The sequence below is a fragment of the Bubalus kerabau genome, chromosome 9, assembly GCF_029407905.1.
Source record: "Bubalus kerabau isolate K-KA32 ecotype Philippines breed swamp buffalo chromosome 9, PCC_UOA_SB_1v2, whole genome shotgun sequence".
NCBI classification, from domain to species: domain Eukaryota; kingdom Metazoa; phylum Chordata; class Mammalia; order Artiodactyla; family Bovidae; genus Bubalus; species Bubalus kerabau.
Window position 1 is genome coordinate 41,057,957 of NC_073632.1, and position 27,406 is coordinate 41,085,362.

Here is a 27,406-nt window from a genome sequence, read left to right on the forward strand (position 1 = left end):
TCATGGCAAATAGATGGGGAAATAATGGAAACAGTGAGAGACTATTTTGAGGGGCTCCACAATCACTGCAGATGGTGATTGCAGCCATGAAATTAAAAGAAGCTTGCTTCTTGGAAGAAAAGCTATGACCAACTTAGCATATTAAAGAGCAGAGACATTACTTTACCAACAAAGGTCCGTCTAGTCAAAGCTATGGTTTTTCCAGTGGTCATGTATGGATGTGAAAGTTGGACTATAAAGAAAACTGAACACCGAAGAATTGTTGCTTTTGAACTGTGGTGTTGGAGAAGACTCTTGAGAGTCCCTTGCACAGCAAGGAGATCCAACAAGTCAATCCTAAAGGAAATCAGTCCTGAATATTCATTGGAAGGGCTGATGCTGAAGCTGAAACTCCAATACTTTGGCCACCTGATGCGAAGAACTGACTCATTTAAAAAGACCCTGATGCTGGGAAAGATTGAGGGCAGGAGGAGAAGGGGATGACAGAGGATGAGATGGTTGGATGGCCTCACCGATGCAATGGATGTGAGTTTGAGCAAGCTCCGGGAGTTGGTGATGGACAGGGAGGCTCGGCGTGCTACAATCCCGTGGTCACAAAGAGTGGAACATGACTGAGCGACTGAACTGAACTGATTATTAGTTAAAATGGCCTACCATTTTCTAAATATTTACTATGCTTATCTTTTGTCTTTTAATTGAAGGATACTTACTTTATACTTTTGTGTTGGTTTCTGCCATACAACAACTGAAACAGCCTAAGTATACTTATGTCTCCTCCTCCTTGAACCTCCCTCCCAGCCCGCCTGTCTAGGTCATCAGAGAGCAGCGGGCTGAGCTCCCTGTGTCATCCAGCCACTCCCCACTAGCATCTGCTTTGCATCTGGTAGTGTATATGTGTCAGTGCCACTCTCTCACCCTTGTCCCACCCTCTCTTCCTCTGCTGTGTCCACAAGTCTGCTCTCTGTTCCTGCCCTCAAATAAGTTCATCATTACCATTTTTCTAGGTTCCATATATATGTGTTCATACACAATACTTATTTTCTCTTTCTGACTTACTGCACTCTGTATAACAGCCACTAGGTTCATCCATGTCACTAGAACTGACACATACAATGCTTATGTTTACAAAGCTCTGTGTGTAAACATGATTATTCCCTTTTCACTGAGGGAAACTAAAGCTCAAGAAGGCAGAACAATTTGTCCAAGTATTTCTTGCTAGGAAGTGAAAAGATTGGGCTTCCAATCCAGGTTTATCTTACCCTAACACATGTATTTAAAAAAATTAATCTATTTATTTTAATTGGAGGCTAATTACTTTACAATATTGTGGTGGTCTTCGCCATACGTCGACATGAATCAGCCATGGGTGTATATGTGTCCCCCCATCCTGAAAATCCCACCTCCCTCCCCACCCCATCTCTCTGGGTTGTCCCAGAGCACTGGCTTTGAGTGCCCTGCTTCATACATCGAACTTGCGCTGGTCATCTATTTAACATATGGTAATACACATGTTTCAATGCTATTCTCTCAAATCATCCTACCCTCACCTTTTCCCACAGAGTTCAAAAGTCTGTCCTTTACATCTGTGTCTCTTTTGATGTCTCTCATATAGGGTTTTCGTTACCATCTTCTTTGTAAATTCCATAATGTGTGTCAATATACAATATTTGTCTTTCCCTTTCTGACTTATTTCACTCTGTGTAACAGGCTCCAGTTTCATCCACCTCATTAGAACTGATTCAAATGTGTTCTTTTTTATAGCTGAGTAATATTCCATTGTGTACATGTACCACAACGTCCTTATCCATTCATCTGCCAACAGACATCTAGGTTGCTTCCATGTCCTGGCTATTGTAAACAGTGCTGCGATGAACATTGGAGTATATGTGTCTCTTTCACTTCTGGTTTCCTAGGTGTGTACACCCAGCAGTGGGATTGCTGGGTCATAAGGCAGTTCTATTTCCAGTTTTTTTAAGGAATCTCCATACTGTTCTCCATAGTAGCTGTACTAGTTTGTATTCCCACCAACAGTGTAAGAGGGTTCCCTTTTTTCCACACTCTCTCCAGCATTCACTGTTTGTAGACTTTTGGATCGCAGCCATTCTGACCGGTGTGAGATGTGACCTCATTGTGGTTTTGATTTGCATTTCTCTGATAATGAGTGATGTTGAGCATCTTTTCATGTGTTTGTTAGCCATCTGTATGTCTTTTTTGGAGAAATGTTAACACACATATATTTTTAACTTTACTGTTTATAACATGAATTTAGCTGAAGTGTATAGAGTTCTGGTGCCACAATGAGAAAGACACCCATTGATTTTCAACTTATCAGTTGAGTTTGCAGAGCTGACAAAGGCAAAAAAAATCTGCCAGACTTGTTTTTTCCATTTCCGTGGGCTGAGCAGGGTTGTGCTCAAGAGATGTGGAAAGAGATGCTTGTGCCCTGGAGCTAACCTTGGGACTGTTGGCCATTTGTCAACATTGGTGAAAAAGCAAGGCACGTGTGGCTTGGTGTTAACAATTAGGCTTAGGGGGAAAGAAAGAAAAACAGGCTTAGAAAGCTTAGCTAAGTAAAATTCCTGCCATCACAGTTTTACAGTTTGGTGAACCTAATACTTATGGAGATAAAAGTTATAATATGAAAAGTTAAAGAAAAAAAAAAAGCAAGCCAAGTAAAATGAAACAGAGCAGAGGGGCCAATTCTGCTGGTCTCTCCATGAAAAGGCTTTGTTTCAGTTTTCAGTTCTGGGAAGCTCCCCCTCCAAGCACTAGAGGGTCACAGGACTTCCTTAGGCTCTGTTTAGGTCAAATGTACGCAGGAATCCGACACGTTCACAGTGACTGCCTCAGACATATGTGAACCAAGCCAGCAAGGCGTTTTCTAAACGATGTTGGAATTTTTCCTGATCATCGAAGCAACATTTGTTCTCTGTAAAAAATTTAAAAATTCTGGAAAGTATGGAGAGAATATAAAAAGAATTCATAACCTCTCCCTTGTTGATAAACTATATAGTTCTTTTTAAAAAATATGTATTTATTTATTTGGCTGCGGTAGGTCTTAACTGGGGGCTTCCCAAGTGGGATAGTGGTAAAGAATCTGCTTGCCAATGCAGGAGACCCAAGAGATGCAGGTTCATTCCCTGGGTAGGGAAGATCCCCTGGAGGAGGAAATGGCAACGCACTCCAATATTCTTGCCTGGAAAATTCCATGGACAGAAGAGCCTGGCAGGCCACAGGCCATGGGGTCGCAAATAGCCAGACACAACTGAAGGGCGGCACTGAGACTGCAGTTGCGGCACCGGGTATCTAGTTCCCTCACCAGGAATCAAACCCAGGACCCCTGCATTGGGAGCACAGAGTCTTACCCGCTGGGCCATCAGGGAAGTCCCTATACATTTCTTACACAAGAAGAATTTGAAGTACCTTCTTCTCTTCCACAAAAGATATATGTAAATAATTCTTTTCATTGACTGCCACCAGAAAGACATTTATGTATGCATGCTAAGTTGCTTCAGTCGTGTCCAACTCTTTGCAACCTTATGGACTGTAACCTGCCAGGTTCCTCTGTCCACAAATTCTCCAGGAAAGAATACTGGAGTGGGTTGCCATGCCCTCCTCCAGGGATCTTCTCATCCCAGGAATTGAACCTGCATTTCCTGTGGCTCTTGCATTGCAGGCAGGTTCTTTACCACTGAGTCACTGGAGAACCCCAAAGACATTTCTATTTGTCCTTTATATGTTAGAGCTAAACCTGTAAAACTCTTAGAAGAAAATACAGGCATGCATTGTCATGACCTTGGGTTTGGTAAAAGTTATCTTGGGTATGACACCAGATATGATCCTCTCCAGCAGCACCAGCTGTCCAGGTATAGGCGAAACAAAGGAAAGTGATCATATTAAATAGAGACTGAGGCTTTGCTGAATAAGTGTTGAGATAATTGGTAAAGAACCTGCCTGCAATGCAAGAGCCACAGGAGACACAGGTTCAATTCCTGGGATAGGAAGATCCCTGGAGGAGGGCATGGCAGCCCACTCCAGTATTTTTGCCTGGAGAATTCTGTGGACAGAGGATCCAGGCGGGTTACAGTCCATAGGGTGACAATTGTGGGATGCAAAAGGGGAAGGGGTAGGGAAAGAAGATAAATAAGAAATGAACTGATATCTGAGAGAATGTGGGTAGATCTAGGATTAGACGTCTCCATGAGATAGAATGATAAGTGCAGCATGTGGCAGCTGAATAGAAAGGAGATAATGACAAGAGAGCACATTTGGGAATTCAAGATTTTTGATTAGAAAAATTTCAGGTATAAAGAGGATTATGATATAAACAAGAGAGTAGACAGCTGTGGAGAACTGAAAATGTAGATAGATAATTTTTGTGAGTTCAAGGAAGTGTGGGACTAGGATATTGAACGCTAAAGGCACCCCAAAAGATGCAGAACTTAGGATGGAGAGGAAGACTAGGAGACTTAGGATGAAAGAGACAGGGGCACAGTATAAAACTCACAGAGGAACAAACAGAGTGTTATTGTCTGATGATGGGCACCTCAAAGAAGCAGGGATTTTTACAGATAAAAGGATGAATAAAACTTCTTTTCTTGAGGGCAGAAACTGTGAATTTTTAATACTTTTTCATCTTTTTGACTGTACTGTGTGGCTTGTAGGATCTTTGTTCCCCAACCAGGGATTAAACCTGAGCCACATCAGTTGAGAGCCTAGAATCCTAACCACTAGGCCATTAAGAAACTCCTGGAACTGAATTTTTCATCTTTTATCTCCAGTCTCAACCATAGCATTCACAGACCCAAAGACAATTGAATCATATGAACAAGTAATAGAAACATTTAAAATTGTGGTATATATACACATATATATGTATATATAAACATGCTGTGCATGCATACATATATATGTTATATATGTATATATATGTACGTGTATGTGTGTGTGTATATATATATATAGTTTATATTGTTATTAATCTGTAGATCCATTTTAAGTCTTTTTGTTTAAAATACAGGCACCCAATTCTATAATTCAAACCAGATAAACAGAATAACATTGCATTCACTAAATGCAAGTAAAATATGGTCATTTAAAGCCTGAAGGATTTTTAAAAGGGAAAAGAAAAGTATTATTGCTCAGAACTTTCTACTTCCTTCACCAAACAGTCCTTTCTTTCTTCAACTTTTCTGCTGCAAACAGTCCTTTCTAGAGATAATTAACTAGGTTAAAGTCAGGGAAATGGCAATATTGCTATTCAATGAACCTAAACCAATCAATATTGCTGTTCAGTGAACCTAAACCAGTGACAAATGAACTCAATCAGTAAGTGAGTTTGATGAGGGACATAATTTCATTTTACTGACTGCAGAGCAGCAGTGGGGGATCATTACCAGGCTTCGTTGACACTCCACCTCTCAGTATCTCAAGTCCTCAGGACAAATATTTAAGCATTTTGCCCTTTAACCAGGTGTCTTGCTTGAATGCTGAGACCTGACAGGCATTCGGCACTACTGAATTAGAAGAAGAAAGTAAACAGATGACGACTAGGCAGTGGTGCTTATTGAACCTCGAAATAAATACCATGCCACATATTTCAAACTCGCAGGGTTTGTGTGCACCTACATTAAAATTTCTTGACCAAATAAAACAGGGGGACAGGGAGGTGTCTCTGTTTGAAGGAAAAGTACATTCCCCTGCTGACTCTCTGCATCTGGATTATACACAGGTATTTCCTTATCTTAAGGTTTGGATTGATGAGGGGGAAGCAGTGACCAGAGAGTCATAGAATTTTCCATCTAGAAAATTCCTGGGATCCCCAATCTAATCCAGCCTTCTCATGTCATAAAAGTAACAAATAAGGTCCAGCGATTTTTTTTTTTAACTGCTTGCCTAAGGTAATTCTATCTCTAGTGAGAAAACTAAAATGAGGTATCTCGTCTCTTGATACCTTTCAAAATACCAAAGGTCAAAAACAAGTTTCTTCATGTTATACAAGTCAGACAGATCTATAGCACTCTTTTCAAGTGCCCTCTGAATAGGAAAGCATGAAAATAAAAGCCATAATTAAAAGCACATAGATCAACTAAAAATAAATTAAAAAATAAAAGCACATAGAATAAGAATTTCAGTAATGTGGCAAAACAAAAACGTGTATTTCTTCTGTATAAGTTTCCATAAAGACATTAATGCCCGGCTGGTTTGTAGGGTTTGTATGAATAATTCTCACATGCTGTGTTTATCTTGATAGCCTTATAATGTTCTAAGTATCATCTGCCTTCTATGGCATAAACAAAAGTATGTTTTTTTCACCCAAATTCTCTTTAAAACGGGGACATGAAGAAGCCAATGCTCTCAAACTCTTTTTGTTAAGAATCATTACTCTACTTTTACTCTGCAACAACATAATTAAAAATTTTAAAAAACTAAAACAAAATATTATTTCATTATGGGGGGGGGCTCCTTCACTAAAATGAAATATCCAGAGGCATATACCCATCTCACTACACAGAGCAAACAGGTAGCTAGTACAGCGACACAATTTCATAATCATCGCTTTTAAGTTTCGATTATTTACATTAAGTTTAACAACCCCACAGTCACCCCTTCACCCTGTCTCACAAAATACAGTTGCAGGAGAATGAGTGATTACCTGAAGGTGTTGAATTTTGCTATGGCTGATGTAGAGCTTCTTGGTGGTGGAAGGAATGCCCGACGGCACCTCCGTTAGCCTGTAGCATTGCACCGACTGCTCTGAGTCGCAGCTGCATCGTCCAGGACAGTGAGGATCGAGACCATAGCAGAGAGAGAGCAGAGCAAGGAAAGCGTAGAGCAGACTCATCTCCCAAAACAGGGCCTCTCACGTAGCAGGCGCGTGTTCAGGCGATGCCTCACTTTTTATACCGTGAAATCTGATCATAGAACCTTATGAATGTGTACTCTGTCAATGTAAGAAGACAGGAGAGAAAAAATTCCCAATTTGCCTGGGTTAAAATGTTAGCAACTATTACAAAGAGGAAGGCACTTAAACATTGATAAGCTGCCTTAATATTTGTAGGTGAGCAAAACCCTATGTTATTTATGGCTTGAAAGGCTAATCTGCAAACACCTCTATTATCTGTAGTTTCCTTGTTTTGTTAAATGTGACACTCGGGAATTAGGGGGAAAAGACAAAGAGCTGTTTTATAGTGGGCTATAAAACCATTGAATTTTCTGTGACCCTGTATTAAAACCATTTTTGTGGGATTGCAATGGGCAGGTGTTTTCTCCTCACATTAACCAGTATGGGAAAATAGACAGGTTTTCTATTTATTATTGTTGTTTCAGTATTTTATTGCTAGTGAAACAATGGGGGTACAATGGAGAGATGTTTAGAGCCACAGGTAACTTGTTTGATTCATCTGTCACTTGATCACCCTCATATCACATATAGAAAATATTTTTGTTGTTCAAAAATGTTACTGACTCGGATGAAAATATAACATCACACTAGGTCTATTATCTTTGTTTGTTTGTAATACTGGAAGAAAAGTTCTTTAGTTTTCAGAGGAACTTGGTCGTGATTTCCTACCAGTGAGGGAAAGCTTCCTATGTCCTGGGGGCCCCACAGTTGTGACTTCGTGTCTTGCTGTGTTCATCCCTGCTGAAGGAATTTGAAAGCGTTTTAAGCAAAAGATTATATAGAGAAACTCTTTCCCCCAAAGTGGAAGACCTAAATTTCCCCATGTGGCTTCAGCAGATTGCTCTTAGAAACCCTTCCTAATATTGAAAATCTTCTCTGATCTCCTCTTCAGCCTTACTTTGCTACAATTATCATATCGAAGGCAAAAGTTTCTTGGCTGTACTAATCAATTCATTCTATTTCCAGAGTAAGGATTTTGTGTGCTTTTCCCAAAAGACTTTTTCTACACCTCTTTTCTAATTGTTTGTCCTCTGTTTTCTTTTACTATCAGAGACAGGAAGTGATAAGAGATTTCTGTCAATATTCTGATTTTCAAGAAGCTTTATTATTTATTTCTTTTGTCCAGTAATAGAATTTTTAGAATAGAATAGATTTTTTTTTTTAATTTTTAGAATTTTCGAATAGCAAAGCAATGCTCAGTAAAAGAAAATTTGGAAAAAGAAGCAAGGAGGAGGAAAAAAGAAACTTTAGTCCTATCTCCAAAACAAACCTTTTTTTCCATTTTTTTTTTCTCTGCCTAGGCTTTGAAATGGCAAAAAGCGGGTCTTAATAAATGACAGTTGTGGGAATTCCTTGGCAGTCCAGTGGTTAGAACTCTGTGATTCCACTGCAAGAGGGCACAGGTTCCACCACTGGTTGGGGAACTAAAATTCCAAAAGCTGCGTGTGGCCAAAGAAAATAAAGAAATAGTTATATCTGTTTAGGTTATTAGTTGCAAGCAATGGAAACAAATTCTGACCAATTTAAGAAGAAAAGGAATTATTGAAAGGAAGTTGTGTAGCACAGTGAATTGTAGGAAAACTTGGAGAACCAGATTTTAAAGTGGACAAGAATAAAGGAAGGCTATATACCCAGAGGGCTTCCCAGGTAGTATTAGTGGTAAAGAACCCGCCTGCCAAAGCAGGAGATGCAAGAGACCCAAGTTCGATCCCTGGAATCCTGGATCAGGAAGATCCCTTGGAGGAGGGCATGGCACTGGGTCGCAAAAGTCAGATACAATTGAAACGATGTCGCATGCATGCATGTATTCAGCCAGAATCATACACTTCAGTGTAGTGTCCACACAACATAGATGCCCTTGCTTTCACCACTGAACAGGAAATTGGATATACTTGCTGACACTGTGGCTACTGCAAAAGGATGCTGCTTCCCTCACCTTGTCCTCCCTATCAGCAAGAATTCTGTCCATCCCTGCATCACAATCTGCATGTTAAAAATTTCAGGTGGATGATTTTTTGGTTAGGTGAACCTGGGTCATATGCCTATGCTCTAGCTGTCACAGAGCTGGGAAAGTGTTATCTGATGTTTTCAGGTCATTAGGGAAGGAGGACTAAATTTCCAGTATTCTGGCCATATAAGGAAACCTAACCAAAGGAAAGCGTTAGTCACTCAGTCGTGTCTGACTCTTCGTGACCGCAGGGATTGTAGCCCACCAGGCTCCTCCATCCATAGAATTCTCCAGGCAAGAATACTGGAGTGGGTTGCCATTCCCTTCTCCAGGGGATCTTCCCAACCCAGGCATCAAACCTGGGTTTGATCTGCATTGTAAGCAGATTCTTTACCATCTTAGCCACCAGGGAAGTCCTGGGGTTCAAATATGGACAGCCCCCCATTTTTTAGTGACAAATGTCCACACTAGAAGTCTTTTCACCTTCATTTTTGCTCATCATGACCACAAAGTCAAGAGTTTTGAGTGAGTTGCAACCACCTGAGGGTCATACAAATTATACTTTTAACAATGGTTGTGACATGGCTTTTTGCGTAACTGTTTACTATACCTTTTTGACTTGTTCATTTAGAAGGCTATAAAAATTCTAATGAGATCATTTAAAAAAAGTTTGTACTTTTAAATATACATTATAAAAAAGATAATTAACGTTAAATGGTGTTCAGAATCCAATTGTTTTGGGTCCCTTTTGGAACGAATCCAAAAGAAATATAAACAACAGGCTGATGAGGGGGTAGTCTGTCTGATCTGTAAAGTCTGACCATCTGAGATGTAAACAGTAACTTGCCAGTGGATGAATGAGGAAGAATCAATGATTAGTAAACTCTGATAGCATTGTTGATAAATGGCGGTTTTAGATAGTGCTCACCCAAACCTGGAGCTGTGGGAGAGGGTAAATGAAGAATGTAGATCAGGTAACAGTGGGAAAGCAATTATAGCGAGTCTTCGAGTATGTAAGGGAATAGAAATATAGTAATATGGATTTTTGTAAACTTTACTGAAATATAGTTTATTTACGATGTTGTGTTAATTTCTGCTGTACAACAAAGTGATTCAGTTATACCTACATATATTCTTTTTCATATCCTTTTCCATTATGGCTTAGCATAGGATATTAAACATAATTCCCTGTGCTCTACAGTAAGAGCTTGTTATTTATTCATCCTATAAATAATAGTTTGCATCTGCTAATCCCAGACTCCCAATCCTTCCCTCCTCCATTTCCCTTCGCCCTGGGCAACTACAGGTCTGCTCTCTGTGTCTGTAGGTCTGCTTCTCTTTCCTAGGTATGTTCATTTGTATCATTTATTTTTACATTCCACATGTAAGTGATATATGATATTTATCTTTCTCTGACTTACTTCACTTAATATGATAATCTCTAGGTCCATCCATGTTGCTATAAGTGGCACTACTTCATTCTTTTTAGGGAGAAGTAGTATTCCATCGTATGTATCTGTACATGCATGTGTGCTGAGTTGCTTCATTCATGTCTGACTCTTTGCAACTCTATGGACTGTAGCCCACCAGGCTTCTCTGTCTACAGGATTTTCCAGGCAAGAATACTGGAGTGGGTTGCCATTTCCTTCTCCAGGGGATGTTCTTGACCCAGTGATTGAAACTGTGTCTTTCACATCTCCTGCACTGGCATTGGCAGGCAGGTTCTTTCCCACTAGTGCCACCTGGGAAGCCATGTATGTGTGTGTGTGTATATATATATATATTTGATATATGTATTACATATATCAAATTTGGAGATGTATCACATCTTCTTTATTCATTTATCTGTAGATGGACATTTAGGTTATTTCCATGCCTTGACTATTATAAATAGTGCTGCTATGAAAATAAGGGTACAGGTATCTTTTCAAGTAATAGTTTTGTCTGGCTATATGCCCAGGAGTGGGATTGCTGGTCATATGGCAACTCTATTTTTAGTTTTTTAAGAGGCCTCCATACTGTTTGCATAGTAGCTGCACCAATTTACATTTCCACCAACAATGTAAGTGGGTTCCCTTTTCTCCACACCCTCTCCATCATTTATTATTATAGACTTTTTAATGATGGCCATTCTGATTCACATGAGGTGGTACCTGATTGTAGCTTTGATTTACATTACTCTATTAATTAGCAATGATGAGCATCTTTTCATGTGCCTATTGCTATCTGTATGTCTTCTTTGGAGAAATGTCTATTTAGATCTTCCAGTCTAAATAGATGGCATCTATTTAGGTTGGATGGCATCACCAACTTGGTGGACATGAGTTTGAGCAAGCTTTCGGGAGATGGTGATGGACAGGGAAGCCTGGTGTGCGGCAGTCCATGGGGTCGCAAAGTGTCGGACACGACTGAGTGAACTGAACTGAGTCATTTTTTGATTGAACTGTTTTTTTTTGTTATTGAATTGTATGAGCTATTTGCGAATTTTGAAAATTAATCCCTTGTCATTTGCATCATTTGCAAGTAGTTTCTCCCAGTCTGTCAGTTGTTTTGTTTCACTTAACCGTTTCTTTTGCTGTGCAAAAGCTTCTAAGTTTGATTCAGTCCCATTGTTGTTGTTGTTGTTGTTTTTTACATTTTCTTTTATTTCTATTGCCTTAGGAGACTGACCTAAGAAAACATTGCTAAAATTTATGTCAGAGAATGTTTTCCTTATGTTCTATTCTGGGAGTTTTATGGGGTCAAGTCTTTTATTTAAGTATTTAAGCCATTTTGAGTTTATTTTTGTGTGTGGTGTGAGGGTATGTTCTAATTCCATTGATTTGCATCTGGCTCTGCAACTTTCCCAACACCACTTGCTGAAGAGACTGTCTTTTCCCTCTTGTGTATTTTTCCCTCCTTTGTTGAAGATTAATTTACCATAGGCATGTGGGTTTATTTCTGGGTTCTCTATTCAGTTCCATTGATCCATATTTCAGCTTTTGTGCAGATACCATGCTGTTTTGATTACTGTAGCTTTGTAGTATTGTCTGACATCTGGGAGGATTATGCCTCCTGCTTTGTTCTTTTTCCTCAGGATTGCTTTGGCAATAATGGGGCTTTCATGGTTCCACATAAATTATCTAATTATTTGTTCTAGTTATGTGAAAAATGTCATGGGTAATTTCATAGGGATCACATTAAATCTTTAGGTTGTTTTGGGTAGTACAACAACATTAAAAATAATAGGAATTTTAAAAATTATTTTTTGCTATGTTTTGTTTTAGATTTGGGTACACCATACAAAATTAGTATCTTATAAATTTAAACTATAGAGTAAGTAAAATAATTCTTGAAGCCTAAATTGAGCTGGGTTTATTAGTGAAATCATCCATCACTGTTAAATGAACTTTTCTCTTTAGCTTGGGAAAAATATTCCTTGGATTTTAAAGGAACATATATTTTATAGATATTCCTAACTGTTGAGCTAATATGAACATATATTTAGTTTTACTCTCTAGCAGGTGTCAAAGGTATGTCTTAAAAAGTGACTGTCTTTAGAATTTTCTAAGTAGACTATTGTAACGTCTCAATTTTTGAACTGATCACACATATTTTCAGCATTCCTACTAGATTCAAGACCCTGTGTTAGGATCTGGGATTCAAAAATAAGCAAGATACCATTATTGTTGCCAAAAAATGTATGGTAAATGCTGTAACAGGTATCTGCAGGAAACTAGACGGGGAACATGTCCACAGCTCCACATGAGATAAAAAAAAGAAGGTTCTTTTTGGGAGAGGTTTCTGAGCTAATCCTACATCACTGCACCAAAATTCTCAAGTTTTAAAAACAAGAGGGCAAACAGTTGTTCCATTTGTGTATGAAAGAGAAATAACCAGGAGGATGAGGTTAATAAGTCACTTTGGAATGCCCAAACTTCTTCAGTATGTGTATCAGAGAGTTTCAAATTATTAGCAAATATGCATAAATATAAATAATACATATGAGTATGTATGTACTTTCCTCCCACTGCTCAAGTAAAATGCTAGTGGATTTTCCCCCTTATTCATTATACAACTGTTTCCAGTGACCAATGGTGCTTAATACCTTTTTATTTTGCTGGTAGGATTACTGGAGAATAACTGAAACATGTGAAGCTTAGTAAAGGGCCTGGCACACAGTAGCATTCAATAAATGGTAGTCTCCCTCTACAGTTCAAGGTAGGTTTCTAAGTCCATTCAACTACAGTGCCTTTGCAATTAATGATGTGCTAATTAATGTTTGGGCTTCCCTGGTGGCTCAAATGCTAAAGAATCTGCCTGTTGAAATCTATACTAACCGCACAGCTAATTACCACTACCCACCAAAGAAATCTTTAACATCTTCCCTTTTTCCCCTGTTTCTTCAGTCCCCCACTGTATTCTTAGTAACACCTTATGGTAAAACTCTGTAGGGATAAGTTCTTAAAACAAGACTGTCACATTTAAGTTATATAAGACATTTTTTTTTTATCACATAAACATGATTCATGAAACAGTTTTTAGAACTTTCTGCCAATGCAATTGCAAATAGAAGTATGAAGATTTTATTATCCCAGGAAATTCAGTCCCACAAATACTGAGATTCTATACAATTTCAAAGACCAACACAAAGCAACACGTGTAGATGGAGCGCACTGACAACAGATGGCAGCACGAGCACATCAAACCAGGTGTTTCGCGTCCGTGGTAGGCTTTGACTTGGAAAAGTGCAGAACCCCAATCAAGGTGGGCGAAAGATAACGTCTACCAAAAGGGTGCTCATGAGCATTTGAAATAGTCACGTAGCACCAAGGAGCAGCACATAGGGATGAGGAAGCTGCTACACAGCATCGTAATGAGAAGGGACAATATGAGATGACAGTGTTTTGAGTCACAACGGTGTGACTTGTTGGAGTGGTTGTAAAAACTGTACACAGAAGTGGAGTCGGGTTCTTCAGTCCTGAAAATGGAGGTATTCACCAAGGATCAGAGCACTGGATACATATTAATACTTAAAATTCATTTTGGTTCTACCCATACAATATGAAGCTGAATATTTTTTTTAATTTATTTTCAGGTGTAGTTTCTATAAACTAAAGAAAGCGGTAAGCAATAGAATGGGCTTCCCAGGTGATGCAGTGGTAAAGAATCTGCCTGACAATGCAGGAGACACGGATTCAATTCCTGGGTCGGGAAGATCCCCTGGAGAAGGAAATGGCAACCTACTCCATATTCTTTTCTGGGAAATTCCAGGGACAGAGGAGCCTGATGGGCTATAGTCCATGGGGTCATAAAAGAGTCAGACATGACTTAGTGACTGAACAACAACAACAAAAAGCAATAGAAAATGAGTATTATACTTAATTTTGGGAAACAGTTCTTATATATTAATGTTTGTATATGGCTTATAACTGGGAAGGAATTTTTTTTTTTTTTTTAAAGAAGCTTTGGGATTGATTTGCCAACTTATTAACTTATACATGAAGAAATGGATTTCTGCATCCTTCTATACCCCATGATTAACGGCTAAGACTTTGGAGAAAAAGACATCTAGATTGAAATCTCACCTCAGTGGATTTTTAGGTATATACCAAGATACTTAAATTCTCTGTGACTCATTTATAAAAAACTGAGAACAGCTAACTCCCAGGATTTCGTGAGAGTCAAAGAAGCAAAGCAAATAACAAAACGCTTGACACATAGTATGTATTCAATAACTAAAATCTATTATTGTGATTTCATGTGTATGTGGCCCCTCAACCCCAACTTAACATTAAATTCCTGGAAATGGGATTGCTAACTGTACTATGAATAGGGAAAGTGGCTGGGAACTTGGTGGCTGTAGTAATGATGTTCTTGCAAATTTTGCAGATAAAAATTAAGTTAATTTGGGAGCAGAGATTGGGGGGTGGGAAATGCAAATCTTAGTTTTATATTATTTCTGGGTAAAACCTGTGTGAATGTGCCTAGTTAAGCTCAAGGAAAGGATCTGAGTAGTTTTGCTTAGCCAAGTTTGTTGAAGCCACAAAACTTTATTGACTGATATGTTGAACAGTCTGCCCTGACCCAGATGGCAAGCTAAAGCCATGATTTTTTATTCCTCACTGGCATTAGTGAGGGACCCACAGCGCAGACTTCGATGGAGATTAACTGGGAGAGTCTGTAGTTAGCCAGTGAAATATTCCCTTAGGCAATATCTTCTATGAGAGAGAGTTCTCACCAGCCTACGGTATCAGACTACTTTCTCCTTCCTTTTCAAGACTGGGCTGGAAGGGGGTTGAGAGTGAGTAAGTGGAATGGTAAAGAACAGCTGCTCAACACTCCCAAAATTCACATTAAAGTTGTAGCTATGTGCTCTGCTAATGGGAGGGTCACGTCTCATTCATTTTTGTGTTCCTGATGCCTCAACAGGGCTCTGCATTCAATCTGCCTGCTGCTGCTGCTGTCACTTCAGTCGTGTCCGACTCTGTGCGACCCCATAGACGGCAGCCCACCAGGCTCCCCCGTCCCTGGGATTCTCCAGGCAAGAACACTGGAGTGGGTTGCCATTTCCGTCTCCAATGCATGCAAGTGAAAAGTGAAAGTGAAGTCGCTCAGTCGTGTCCGACTCCTAGCGACCCCATGGACTGCAGCCTACCAGGCTTCTCCATCCATGGGATTTTCCAGGCTGGAGTGGGGTGCCATTGCCTTCTCCGTCAATCTGCCTATGAATATGTAAATCTTCATAATTTTGTTTCACTGCAATGTCACGTGTACGAACACTATCCAAGGTGTTTTTTTTTTTTTTAAAATAAGAACATCTTTTTAGGTAGTTGCTTTGGAAATGTATAACCTGTGGTGTGATAATAAGGAATATCAAGTGCCAAGCACTGAAGCTAAGCATTTTACCTTATTACTGAGAGAAATAAAATTTGGAAACTGAGGCTTTGAGGTTAAAAAATACAACAAAGATGGCACAGGGAATAGGGGATAGGACTTAAAACTTGAACCCAAGGCTGCCTGACTTTTAATCACAAGAGGAAAGGACTCCTCTTAATTAAGCAACACCTGGTGAGCCGCTGTCCTTCAAGTAGCAGTTCTAGGCAATTTCCATCCGGAATTTAAGGCCTGGGCAAGTGTGTCCACCCACCTCACCCCACCCACATCACCCGTAACAGGAACTGGACTGCAAAAGGTAAAACGTGGCCACTGCGCATGCTCACACGGCCCTTTCTCACTCTTCCTTGCCACAGAATGTTACCGCGGCAACTTTGTCGGACTACTTTAGAACGGTTCCTGCCCACTATGAAGTCAAAGGGGTGGAAGCTGTTTCCCTCTGCGACGTGGACATCTTCTCTTCTCCGGGCCTTTCCAACTTGGAACCCCACACCATGCGTCTCCATGCCTCGGGGATTCAAGCTGGAGTATGCCAGTTCTCAATATGGCCGTTGACAGGCAGGTCCCAAACGGAGGCTTTTCATAGGCCAAGGTCGCACCCTAGCCCCGCCTATTTCGTTTCTCCGGGCTGCGTCTGCTTAGGTCTTTTCTACGCATGCGCGGCGGGGGCGGGCCGAGAGGTGGGACGGCCCGCGTCTTCCGTGTGCCACCGCTGCCGCCTCTGCTCTGCTGCTCTTGCCCCTCTGGGGCTTCGTTGCCGGCGTTAGCCACGCGAGGGGAAGAGAGGGGACGGACGGAGCGTGCGTGCGCGGGGCTTCCCGCAGTCCCAGCAGTTCCTCTCGCGGGGTGGACGACGGGGTCAGCAGCAGTCGGGGGAGGCCCTGGACGGCGCCATGTCGGCGGGCGGTCCATGCCCGGCAGGGGCCGGAGGGGGCTCAGGGGGAGCCTCTTGCGCCGTGGGGGTCTCCCCTGGCGGAGTATCTATGTTCCGGTGGCTGGAGGTGCTGGAGAAGGAGTTCGACAAGGCCTTCGTGGATGTGGATCTGCTTCTGGGCGAGATTGATCCGGACCAGGCGGACATCACTTATGAGGGGAGACAGAAGATGACCAGCCTCAGCTCCTGCTTTGCGCAGCTTTGCCACAAAGCCCAGACTGTGTCCCAAATCAACCACAAGCTAGAGGTGAGCCTTGAGCCCTCGAGGGAGTGGCATTCAGCTCCAGCCATCAGACTTCATTTAACGCACCGGTGAAAACTGCCAACTGGGGCACCTGGGCTTTATATGTGACGGGAGAGTGAGTGTGTGTTAAGGAAAAGAGTGAGGTGAGGTGAGAGCAGGAATAGGTGTGTAGGTTGACATGTAGGTCTTCTGGGGCCCTGAAAGCCACCTTCCTGGTATCTTTATGAGGAGGAAACAGGAACTAATTACACCTGTCTACTTGTGCCTTTTCGTTAAGAAACCTAAGACTTAACAGAAGCTCAAAGGTGCTCTGTCATAAGAATATTTTAGCTCACCTTTTAACATTTGAATTTTTAGATCTACTTTCACATTGCAAGTTTGTATATCACCAGTCCTGATTATTTTGGACTATTTCAGGTCAGTTTTCATTGTTGCACACAGACAGCGCTATTACTTGCCTGCGTGAACTATTTAGGGGAGTTTGATCAAAGCTCTTAGGAAAAAGGGATAAACAAGACAGGATCAATGTCTGTCTCAGTTTACAGTTAGTCCTTAAATTACAGGCAGATACCTCCAGAGCGCCCTACGGTTATTCAGATGACTTCTAATATTGAGGTTGTGTCTGTACTTTACTACATTTCCCAAAGTCTGGATTTATTTTTGAAAGTGTGTGAAGAGCGATCATTTGCTTAAATCTCTCATCTTGGTTGTGGGTGTGAGTGCAGTAGTAGTAATTCCCAAAAAACCTACCATGTTTTGCAGAAAAATAGCACATTTTTACAATGTTTAGAAATCATGATAGATGAACATTATTATATAAAGAGCATTTTTTAATTATATAATGTAAATAAGATAATGGGTCTTTCATTTTAAAGTGGATAAAAATAGGATAATAAATGATATGCAAAGCTCTTTGACATTAGATTTCCTAAGAAATCATTACTATCAGTTGTGATGATTGAGAGTGCCCACTGGATCCAGATCAATAGAATATCAGAAATGCATTCTCTCCTTGCTTAGTAGTTAGTTAGCATTCTTTCTTTTTCCTGTCCATCATGAAAAAGGTAGTATAATTTATCTTTGATGAGCATAGAATTGTATATGGGAGATTTTGTGGCTCTTCTTCACTGAAAGAACTGTTAATTTCTTTTATCCTTTTTGAAAGGGTTGGAAGTGTTGACATAAAGCTAATCATTTATTCATCTACATCTGTGAAAATGTCTCTTGATTTCTTGATTCAGCTGTAGTTTCTAGAAGATGATTATTTATTCAGGTAGTGACATTGCATTTGATGGTCTTTAGTAGCTTTTGCTATTCATCCTATAAAACTGAGAGTTTTTACTGAGGACAGAAGAGCCTGGCAGGTTACAGTCCATAGGGTCGCAAAAAGCTGGACACAATTGAGTGAGTATACACACACACATTGAGGATAAACAGGTTTTTTAAAAATGAAACAAAATCTAATTCATTTTTTAAGTGACTTATAGAAACTTTGATGTTTTGATGTCAGATTTTAAAAATCTAATTTTGGAGAAATGATTGTTCTGTGAGCAGGTGATGCTCAGTTTTTTCATCTTTAAATATTTTAAATGAATATTTAGAGTTATATTAAATTACGCATTTTCTTTTTCAGAAATCATAATTATGTATTCTGATTCCATGTCCTGGCTTAGAAGGTGGCTTTATTTCTCAAAACAAGAAATGCTAGCCCATCACAATGTGAGCGTGTTTTTTTTACCATCCTTGAAGCTTTTAATTTGAAGATTTTAGAAAATAGGGGTTGTTTGTGTGGTTTTTCAGTTACAGTTGACTTCTTTGTAAGGTTATTGTTTCTCTGTTTAACAGTTTCTACAGTTTTCATGGAATCAGTTGTGTTGCTGAGGAGAGACGTTGTCAGTAGTGCCTTTCAAAGTAGATCTGCCGTTGTATCATCTGCAGAATTTCAGAGGTTGCCCTGTGTACCTTTAGCAATCTTTTGAGATCTTGAAATTTTAGCAAAGATTTCACACTTTCTTGCCCTGTTTTATTTTTTAGTAAGTGAATTAAATTCATTTTATTGCTTTAAGGATATGGACATTAAGACATAATATTTGAGGTCACTTATGGTCTGATATAGTGCACCAGACGTGCACCAAATTTCGGTGGTTTTAGAAATTAGTACTTAAAGTATATTACTGTAATGAAATATTTTTATAATCAAGAAACAGATACCTCCAAGAGTAACTTAGATTTAAATTGAGCATCCTTCCAGATTGCCCTTCTTCTGCTAAGTTATTGTCTTTAGGTAGTTAATTTAATATTAATATAGTAGTTAGGGAAACGGTTCTGCTACAAAAAAAAATCAGAGGTTGCACTTAAAAGAAATATATAAATTGCATCTATATGACCGCTTTTTTCCAGAAGTTGTATTTGGAGAGAGGGGAAGGGGAGGGCAAAGAATTGAGAATATTTTGAGGTAGTGCCGTTTTTAATCACTCACGTCTCCCTTATACTTCCCACCTGCTTGAGAATCCCTGCTATGGTGAGCCACTTGGGAACAGCTGTGCTGGAGTCACTGGTCCTGGTTGGGGCAGTAGTAGTGGTAACAGGAGCAGCAGGAGGAGGTGTTGGGGTAGAACAAAGGTCAACATCCTGTGCTTTACGAAAACTTACCTCTCTGCCTTGAAACAGGGTTTTCTGCCTGTTCACCTCTTCTTGAAAATAACAGCTACACAGCACATCTTCTCTCACATCCTCCTTTCCCTCAGCAATTGCTGAGTCAGTATCATTTTTAAAGTGATTTACTGTCCAGAGCCATCTAGAGCTTCATTGAAAATGAACTGATATACTGTCCTTTTACTGCTTTAAAGCTATTCTGTTTTTGTTCTTTTGTTTTTAAGTGCATCAGTTTCATTGTTATTTATTTAACATTGGCTTTTAACTGCTCATGAACAATTGTAGTGCCATAACATGGTAGGTTTCACAAATAGTAACCAACTTTGCCCCCACCAAAAAATCTTGCCCCCATTCTCACTTGTCCATCCTTGCTCTTTTTTGTTTGTTTGTTTTGTCTACAAGGGATATTGGTTCCCTGACCAGGGATCAAACCCAGGCCCCTGGCAGTGAGGACACCAGATCCTAACCACTGGACCACCAGGGAATTCCCCATCCTTGCTCTTTTCAGGAATTACTACATTGATTTCCCTTTGCCCAAGGCCATTCATATTTAGTTTCTAGTGCCATGTTCCATACTTGGATAAACTGGGCAGCATTCTAGACTAGTGCAGAAGTATTTTGTTTTTAAACAAGCAGTGGGACTGTTTGCAGCATTGAACTTGAAGTTTAATATTGATCCAATATATACTTATTGAGTGCTATGTGCCATGTGCTGTGTTGGGCACTTGGTATACAATGGAGAGCAAAAACAGATATAGTCATCACTGTTATGAAACTTGGATTCTATTGGGGGAATTTGTTGAAATAATTATCATATAAATGCGAAATTCCAACTTTGAGGAACATAGAGTAATGAGAACCTGTTCTGGGAGATCAAGGAAGGCTTCTTTTGAGGAAGTGACCATTTGGTTAAAACATAAAGGATGAGTAAGAATTAATTAGGCCAAGAGAAAGAGGAGTATCATTCAGCATTCCAGTAGAGAGAGCAGGAAATGGAAAGCAGCGGTGATAGGTGAGTGCTAATGCATTTGAAGAACTGAGAGTTGATATGTGTTATAAGCAGAGGGCAAAAGAAGTTTGCACAAGTACATAGGGACTACATCTTTATGATTTTCTAGACCATGTAGTAGATTTGAGGGCTTTATCATAACAATGGGAAATATTTTAAATTAGGTGGTAATCTCAGGAGATTAGGAATCTCAGATAGGAAATTAGAATAGTTCAATCTGGCTGTGATAAGGAGAGAGTTTGTGGAAATAAAATGAATAAATGCAGAAAACCATTGGGGGCTCTTAATTCTGATCCATGTGAGATGATGGAAGTAGGATAGCAGAGACAGAGGAAAGTGTTCAGAACAAGAAAGATTTGAGAAGTGAAAATAAACAGAGCCTAGGGATGGGTTGGAACAGAGGGATGAGGGAATTCAGGATGATTCCACGGTATCAGTTGCCTGGATAAATGGAAGGATATGAGATATTATCAGCAATGACTATATTGCTAACTGTTGGTCAGTTACTATGGGCCCAGCTCTGTCCTACGTCTTCTGTGTATATTGATTCACCTATTTCTCACAAGTCATGTGGTGTAGGTTTATTATTCCCATTTTACAGGGATTAAGTAAGGGGCCCAGGACTACAGAATACGAAAAACCAATCTCTCCAAAAACACATTTATCTCTGGTTGGGAAAGGAGGTAGAGAGAAAAGCAACCAGAAACAGTTGAGTGTGGCTGGATGGCGGAGTTCAGGGGACATACTGTTTTCACTTTTTTTAATGGAAAAATAAAGTTAAACGTGTTTGCAAGCCAATGAGCAGCATCTAGCTGAGGGAAAATCTGGATATTCTAGGGAAAGAGGGGGATTATCAGTAGCAGTAAGCTTTCTGAATGAAGATGAGGGTCAGAATACAGGTCGAGAGACTGATGTCATATTGCAAAGACAGCTGTTACACTTAAAGGGAAAGAAGAGATGATGAGCACAGAAGCAGGAGGGAGTGTTTTGTGTGATGGCGGCTTTATTCTGTATACAATAGCAGCCTGGGACAACAACTGGAAGTGGTTGAAAGTAAAAGCCCGAGTGAGCAAAATCTGAAATAGTAATGAAAGAGTGTGACAGCAAGTTGGCCAGTCAGATAGAAGGAAGCCAGGCAGTGCTGAGGTAATTTAGAGTTACCATAAATTCACGGTACAGCCAGTCTGCCCTGTTGTATGACTTTCTCCAGGTATACAAACATAGTAATGAGAGTAATAATTGCATTCATTCAGTGCCATAGCAGGAAGTTTGCTATACACGCAAGAGTGTTACTGAAATGAAAATGGTACTGGGGATGAAGAAGAGAAGATAATCTTTAAAGGAGTATAAGCCATATTTGATAATCATGTAGATGGAAAGGATTATGGGTGACATCCCATTTCTGTTTGGGAAATGTATTGGTTGATACCTGCAGTGGCTTGAATGGTGCTTCCCCCCAAATTCATGTCTACACACAGAACCTCAGAATGTGACCTTATTTGGAAATACGGTCTTTGCAAATGTAATTAATGTAAGGATAGAGATAAGGTCATAGCAGATTGTGACAGATTATCCTCAGAGGATGCACCAAGACTCAGGGAAGAAGGCTATGTGAGGATGGAGTCTAGAGATAGAGAGGGACAGACATACAAGTCAAACAGCCACAGCATTAGGAGACTGGCCTGAGATAGTTTCTCTTTCAGGGTCTCCAGAAGTCATGAGCCCTGCCAGTACCTGGATTCCAGGCTCCTGCATCCTAAGCTGTGAGAAAATAAAGTTTTGTTCTTTGAAGCCACCTAGTTTGTGGTAATTTGTTATGACAACCATAGAAGACTGATACCATTCACTGAAGTAAGGAATCCAGAAGACGGAGCAGGACTGGCAGGAAAGAGAATGGGTTGGATTTAGGAGACTTTATCCTTTTTTGCATATTCCTAACATAGTTTCCGGAGAAGGCAATGGCACCCCACTCCAGTACTCTTGCCTGGAAAATCCCATGGGTGGAGGAGCCTCGTAGGCTGCAGTCCATGGGGTTGCTGAGTCAGACACGACTGAGCGACTTCACTTTCACTTTTCACTTTCATGCATTGGAGAAGGAAATGGCAACCCACTCCAGTATTCTTGCTTGGAGAATCCCAGGGATGGGGGAGCCTGGTGGGCTACTGTCTATGGGGTCACACAGAGTCGGACACGACTAAAGTGACTTAGCAGCAGCAGCAGCAGCAACAGCAACATAGTTTCCTGGGCTTCCCTGGTGGCTCTGACAATAAAAAATCCGCCTGCAATGTGAAGGACCTGGGTTCGATCCCTGGGTTGGGAAGATCCCCTGGAGGAGGGCATGGCAACCCCCTCCAGTATTCTTGCCTGGAGAATCCCATGGACAGAGAAGCCTGGTGGGCTACAGTGCATGGGGTCGCAGAATTGGACATGACTCAGCAACTAAGCACAACACAGCAACGTGGTTTCCTAATTACTTCTTAACCCCTCCAAATCATCTTTTCGTTGCCAAAATTCATTCTAAAGTGATTCATATTAAGGTTCATATCAAAAAAGACAGCTCTGACTCTGTCACACTCTTTGTATACCTCCTTATCACTTACTGGGCTTCCCATGCGGCACTAGTGGTAAAGAACTCACCTGTAAATGCAGGAGACATAAGAGACGTGAGTTTGATCCCTGGGTTGGGAGGATCCCCTGGAGTAGGAAATGGCAACCCACTCCAATATTCTTGCCTAGAGAACCCCATGGACAGAGGAACCTGGCAGGCTACTGTCCATAGGGCTGCACAGAGTTGGACACGCCTGAAGTGACTTAGCAGGCACATTATCACTTACTGGCTGAAATTCATACTCTGGCACATTGATCAGTGCTCAGTCTGTCAGTCCTTATCTCTCCTCACCCCTTGTTAGCTGTTTGTCCCTCAGTAAAACTGGTCTAATTTCTTTTCTCTAAATAGGCTTGCTCTTTTTTGGCATCTCTACTTCGGCATAGACTTTTGTGTATAGTAACTTCTCTGTCCCCTTTGTCTACAGGATCAAACACCCTCATCTTTCAAGACACCGCTTACATCACCATTTGTTTTGAAGGCTTTCCTCACCCAGCAAGCCTTATGACTAACACCTTGAAACTCAAGCTGTTATAAGATTTGTTACATTGGGCTGTAACTAGTGGTTGCCACATTTCTCTACTTCTGTAAAGTAAGCTCCTTGAAGGTCAAGGTTTTGTTGTAGGTGAAATTATCTGAACTATCAAATGCTTGTGAAAGCTGACTTTTGAGGGTAACAGTATCCCTTTGTGAATCCATTTTGGTTTCTGAAAATTGGTTGGTAGTTTTTTCTCTCCATGGTTCTTCCCACACCATATTGAAAAGTAAATAATTCCTTTCAGTGTGGTTATCAAATTGACTTATATATGTGGATTACAGAATTGGCCCCTTAAAGGGGACAATTTTTGGAAATTTGGAACTCACACATTAAATATCAACCTTTCTGACCTGCTTGCCTCCGTATCTCACCAGCTGCTGCTGCTAAGTCGCTTCAGTCGTGTCCGACTCTGTGCGACCCCATAGCTCACCAGCTAGGGGTTTTCATATCTCAGACCTTTCCCTTCTCTGTGTATTAGCTGATCTCCATTCAGCATTCCCTTCTTTCTGACTCCCTTTGTTTCTTCTTGAATTGGTATATCACACATGCCTCTGTACAGGTGTTTACAACACTTTACATCATAATTGGAGATGTATTTTTAATCTCATTCTATTAAATGTAAAATCCTCAAGGGCAGAATCCATGTCTTATCATTTTTTTTTCTCCAAATCCTGGCACACTATATATACTCTACAAATGTTTATTTGAATGAGTAAATCATTTGAAACAACTTCATTTTGTTCTACCATGAATCCTCAAAGATTACCAGTAATCATTCTGTAATACAGGTTTCCTGAGAGCTGGGATGGTGTCTCTCTGGACAAGTCTGCTATCCATTGTGTCTAAGATGGTGCCCACCACAGTATTGAATGACTGAATCAGTCACAAAGATATGATTTCTGAGTTACTATTTCATGGTGTTCCATTTTAAGAACAAGTTGAAACTGACTGAAAGTAACTTTAAACATCACTGTATTAGAGTACTGAGTATGGATTTAGTGTACTGGTAATGTTTCTAATATATTGGGTAGGTTCATTCTCTTCACTCCACCTCCAGTTTGATCATAGAGCAACTAAATTCTTTATATTAAAATGAAAACTGAAAGCATTTTTGTATTGTTTGGAACTTCATTTTGAGGTTTAAAATACTTTAACTTTTAAAAATACACCACAGATTTATCTGCTTTCTTCCATTTCAGATCCCCTAACTCTAATTCAGTCACATTGTCTCCCATTTTACACATAGCTGCCTTTTAAAAAACATAAATATGACCATATAATTCTGTTTTAAATTCCTCAATTGTACTTTGAGTTAATTCAGACTCTTTATCACTGATGAACTCTCTGTGATCTGATCTCTGGATAGCTCTCCAGTGTCATATCTTATTCTTCTGATTTTTTTTCTGTATGGCCCAGTCCACATGGGTCTCCTTTCAGAAACTAAAACAATAATTCTTAAACTTTTTGGTCTCAGGACTCCTTTACATTCTACAATTATAAGGTTCTCAGAGAGCTTTTTAGGAAAAAAAGAAATACAGGTTATATCTACTGGTATTTACTGTAATAGAAATTAAAACTGAGAAAACTAATTATTGGGTTGACCAAAAGATTTATCAAGCTGGAATCAAGATTGCCAGGAAAAACCTCAGATATGCAGATGACACCACCCTTATGGCAGAAAGCAAAGAACTAAAGAGCCTCTTGATGAAAGTGAAAGGGGAGAGGGAAAAAGTTGGCTTAAAATTCAACATTCAGAAAACTAAGATATGGTATCTGTTCCCATCACTGTATGGTAATAGATGGGAAAACAATGGAAACAGAGCCTATTTTGGGGGTCTCCAAAATCACTGCAGATGGTGACTGCAGCCATGAAATTAAAAGATGCTTGCTCCTTGGAATAAAAGTTATGACCAACCTAGACAGCATATTAAAAAGCAGAGACATTCCTTTGCCAACAAAGGTCCATCTAGTCAAAGCTCTGGTTTTTCCAGTAGTCACGTATGGATGTGAGAGTTGGACCATAAAGAAAGCTGAGCACTGAAGAATTGATGCTTTTGAACTGTAGTATTGGTAAAGACTCTTAAGAGGCCCTTGGACTGCAAGGAGATCAAACCAGTCAATCCTACAGGAAATCAGTCCTGAATACTCATTGGAAGGACTGATGTTGAAGCTGAAACTCCAATATTTTGGCCACCCAATGCAAAGAACCAACTCATTGGAAAAGACCCTAATGGTGAGAAAGATTGAAAGCAGGAGGAGAAAGGGAGAACAGAAGATGAGACGGTTAGATGGCATTACTGACTCGATGGACATGAATTTGAGCAAGCTCCAGGAGTTGGTGATGGACAGGGAAGCCTGGCATGCTGCAGTCTATGGGGTCAGAAAGAGCCAGACATGACTGAGCAACTGAACTGAACAGAACTGAAAAGATTCATTCAGTGTTTCCCGAATGAACCTTTTGGCCAACCCAGTATTATATCAGTTAAAAGTAGCAACAGTATATAGCACAGGGAACTAGTCAACATCTTGTAATAACCTATAATGGAAATAATTTCAAAGATAATATTTGTGTATGTGTATAACTATATATACATATGTATATGTATAATCTTGCTGTGCATGTGAAACATTGTAAGTCAACTATACTTCAATAAAATGTATATATTAAAAAAATAGCAACAGTAAACCCATTGTGTGTTAATATAATTATTAATTAAAATAACTATACTTCCCCCCAAATTATGAGTAGCATTGTTTTACATTAAAAAAAAATCTGTCTCAATAGATAGCTGGACTCTTGTATTCCCTTTTACATTCAGACAGTTGTGATATGTGGTTTTGGTTATAGAAAGAAAATTTGACCTCACAGAGATAAATACTTCGAGAAGGGAGCAGTATTTTAATAGCTATTTCAGATAATTGTGGATATTCTTTGATAGTAAAAGGTAATTACTTAAAGGTTAGTTACAATGTGGAGTATGAATCTATCAGTGAACTTTTTATATACCGTCACATTAAAATACATTGGTCTGTCTTTGTAGCCTTTGAATGAATCTTTTACCAAGGCATGATTTTAACATTGTGTGTGGTCATTTTGAAAACATTGGTTTGCTGGGTTATCCAGATCTTCCAAATGTGGACACACCTCAATACAATATCAAAAAATCACATTTGTTAATATCTCCAATCACATGAGAAATATTTAAATATTGGGAAGCTGTCAGGTTTATGGTGCTGGATTCAGATTTTCCAAAATTCTAATTTTCACTTGAAAGTGTAAATTTTTACCATTGGCAACAAATGCTGTCAGTTGTTTTCCTTGGAATAACAGATTCACTTTATTTATCTTTAAGAACATGTCTGCCAGATATATCAATCTTAATAACCACAGTTTGTTCTTCTTTCAAATAAAAATGATGTTCCAAGAAAAAAGTGTTCAGCTTTGCAACTCAAGCAGTTGCATAAGTGCTTTTTCTTGAGAAAACATAGTTTGACATGCAGCAAACTGAAAATGAAAAGGCAGGTTTTAGTTGCTCAATCGTGTCTGACTCTGTGCAACCCCATGGACTGTAGCCTACCAGGCTCCTCTGTCGAAATTTTCCAGGCAAGAATGCTGGAGTGGGTTGCCGTTTTCTCCTCCAGGGGATCTTCCCGACCCAGGGATTGAACCCAGGTCTCCTGTACCATTTGAGC

The 27,406-nt window shown here is 39.9% G+C and overlaps 2 protein-coding genes across 3 annotated transcripts in view; one reads left to right on the forward strand and one right to left on the reverse strand.

Moving 5' to 3' along the window:
- Positions 1-16,212, reverse strand: part of LOC129619758 (nephrocan-like) — a 32,986-nt gene extending 16,774 nt beyond the window's left edge. Inside the window, exons 1-2 of the mRNA XM_055535082.1 lie at positions 16,093-16,212; positions 6,656-6,943 (exon numbers count right to left, since the gene is read on the reverse strand). Coding sequence (XP_055391057.1) covers positions 6,656-6,844 — 189 coding nt within the window. The 5' untranslated portion in view covers positions 6,845-6,943; positions 16,093-16,212. The remainder of the gene's footprint in view (positions 1-6,655; positions 6,944-16,092) is intronic.
- Positions 16,213-16,406: 194 nt separating this feature from the next.
- GOPC (golgi associated PDZ and coiled-coil motif containing) overlaps positions 16,407-27,406 on the forward strand; it is a 39,730-nt gene continuing 28,730 nt past the window's right edge. Inside the window, exon 1 of one of the 2 annotated variants that reach the window (XM_055535083.1) lies at positions 16,407-16,909. In XM_055535083.1, coding sequence (XP_055391058.1) covers positions 16,622-16,909 — 288 coding nt within the window. In that variant the 5' untranslated portion in view covers positions 16,407-16,621. The remainder of the gene's footprint in view (positions 16,910-27,406) is intronic. The other variant, XM_055535084.1, reaches the window with a different exon arrangement.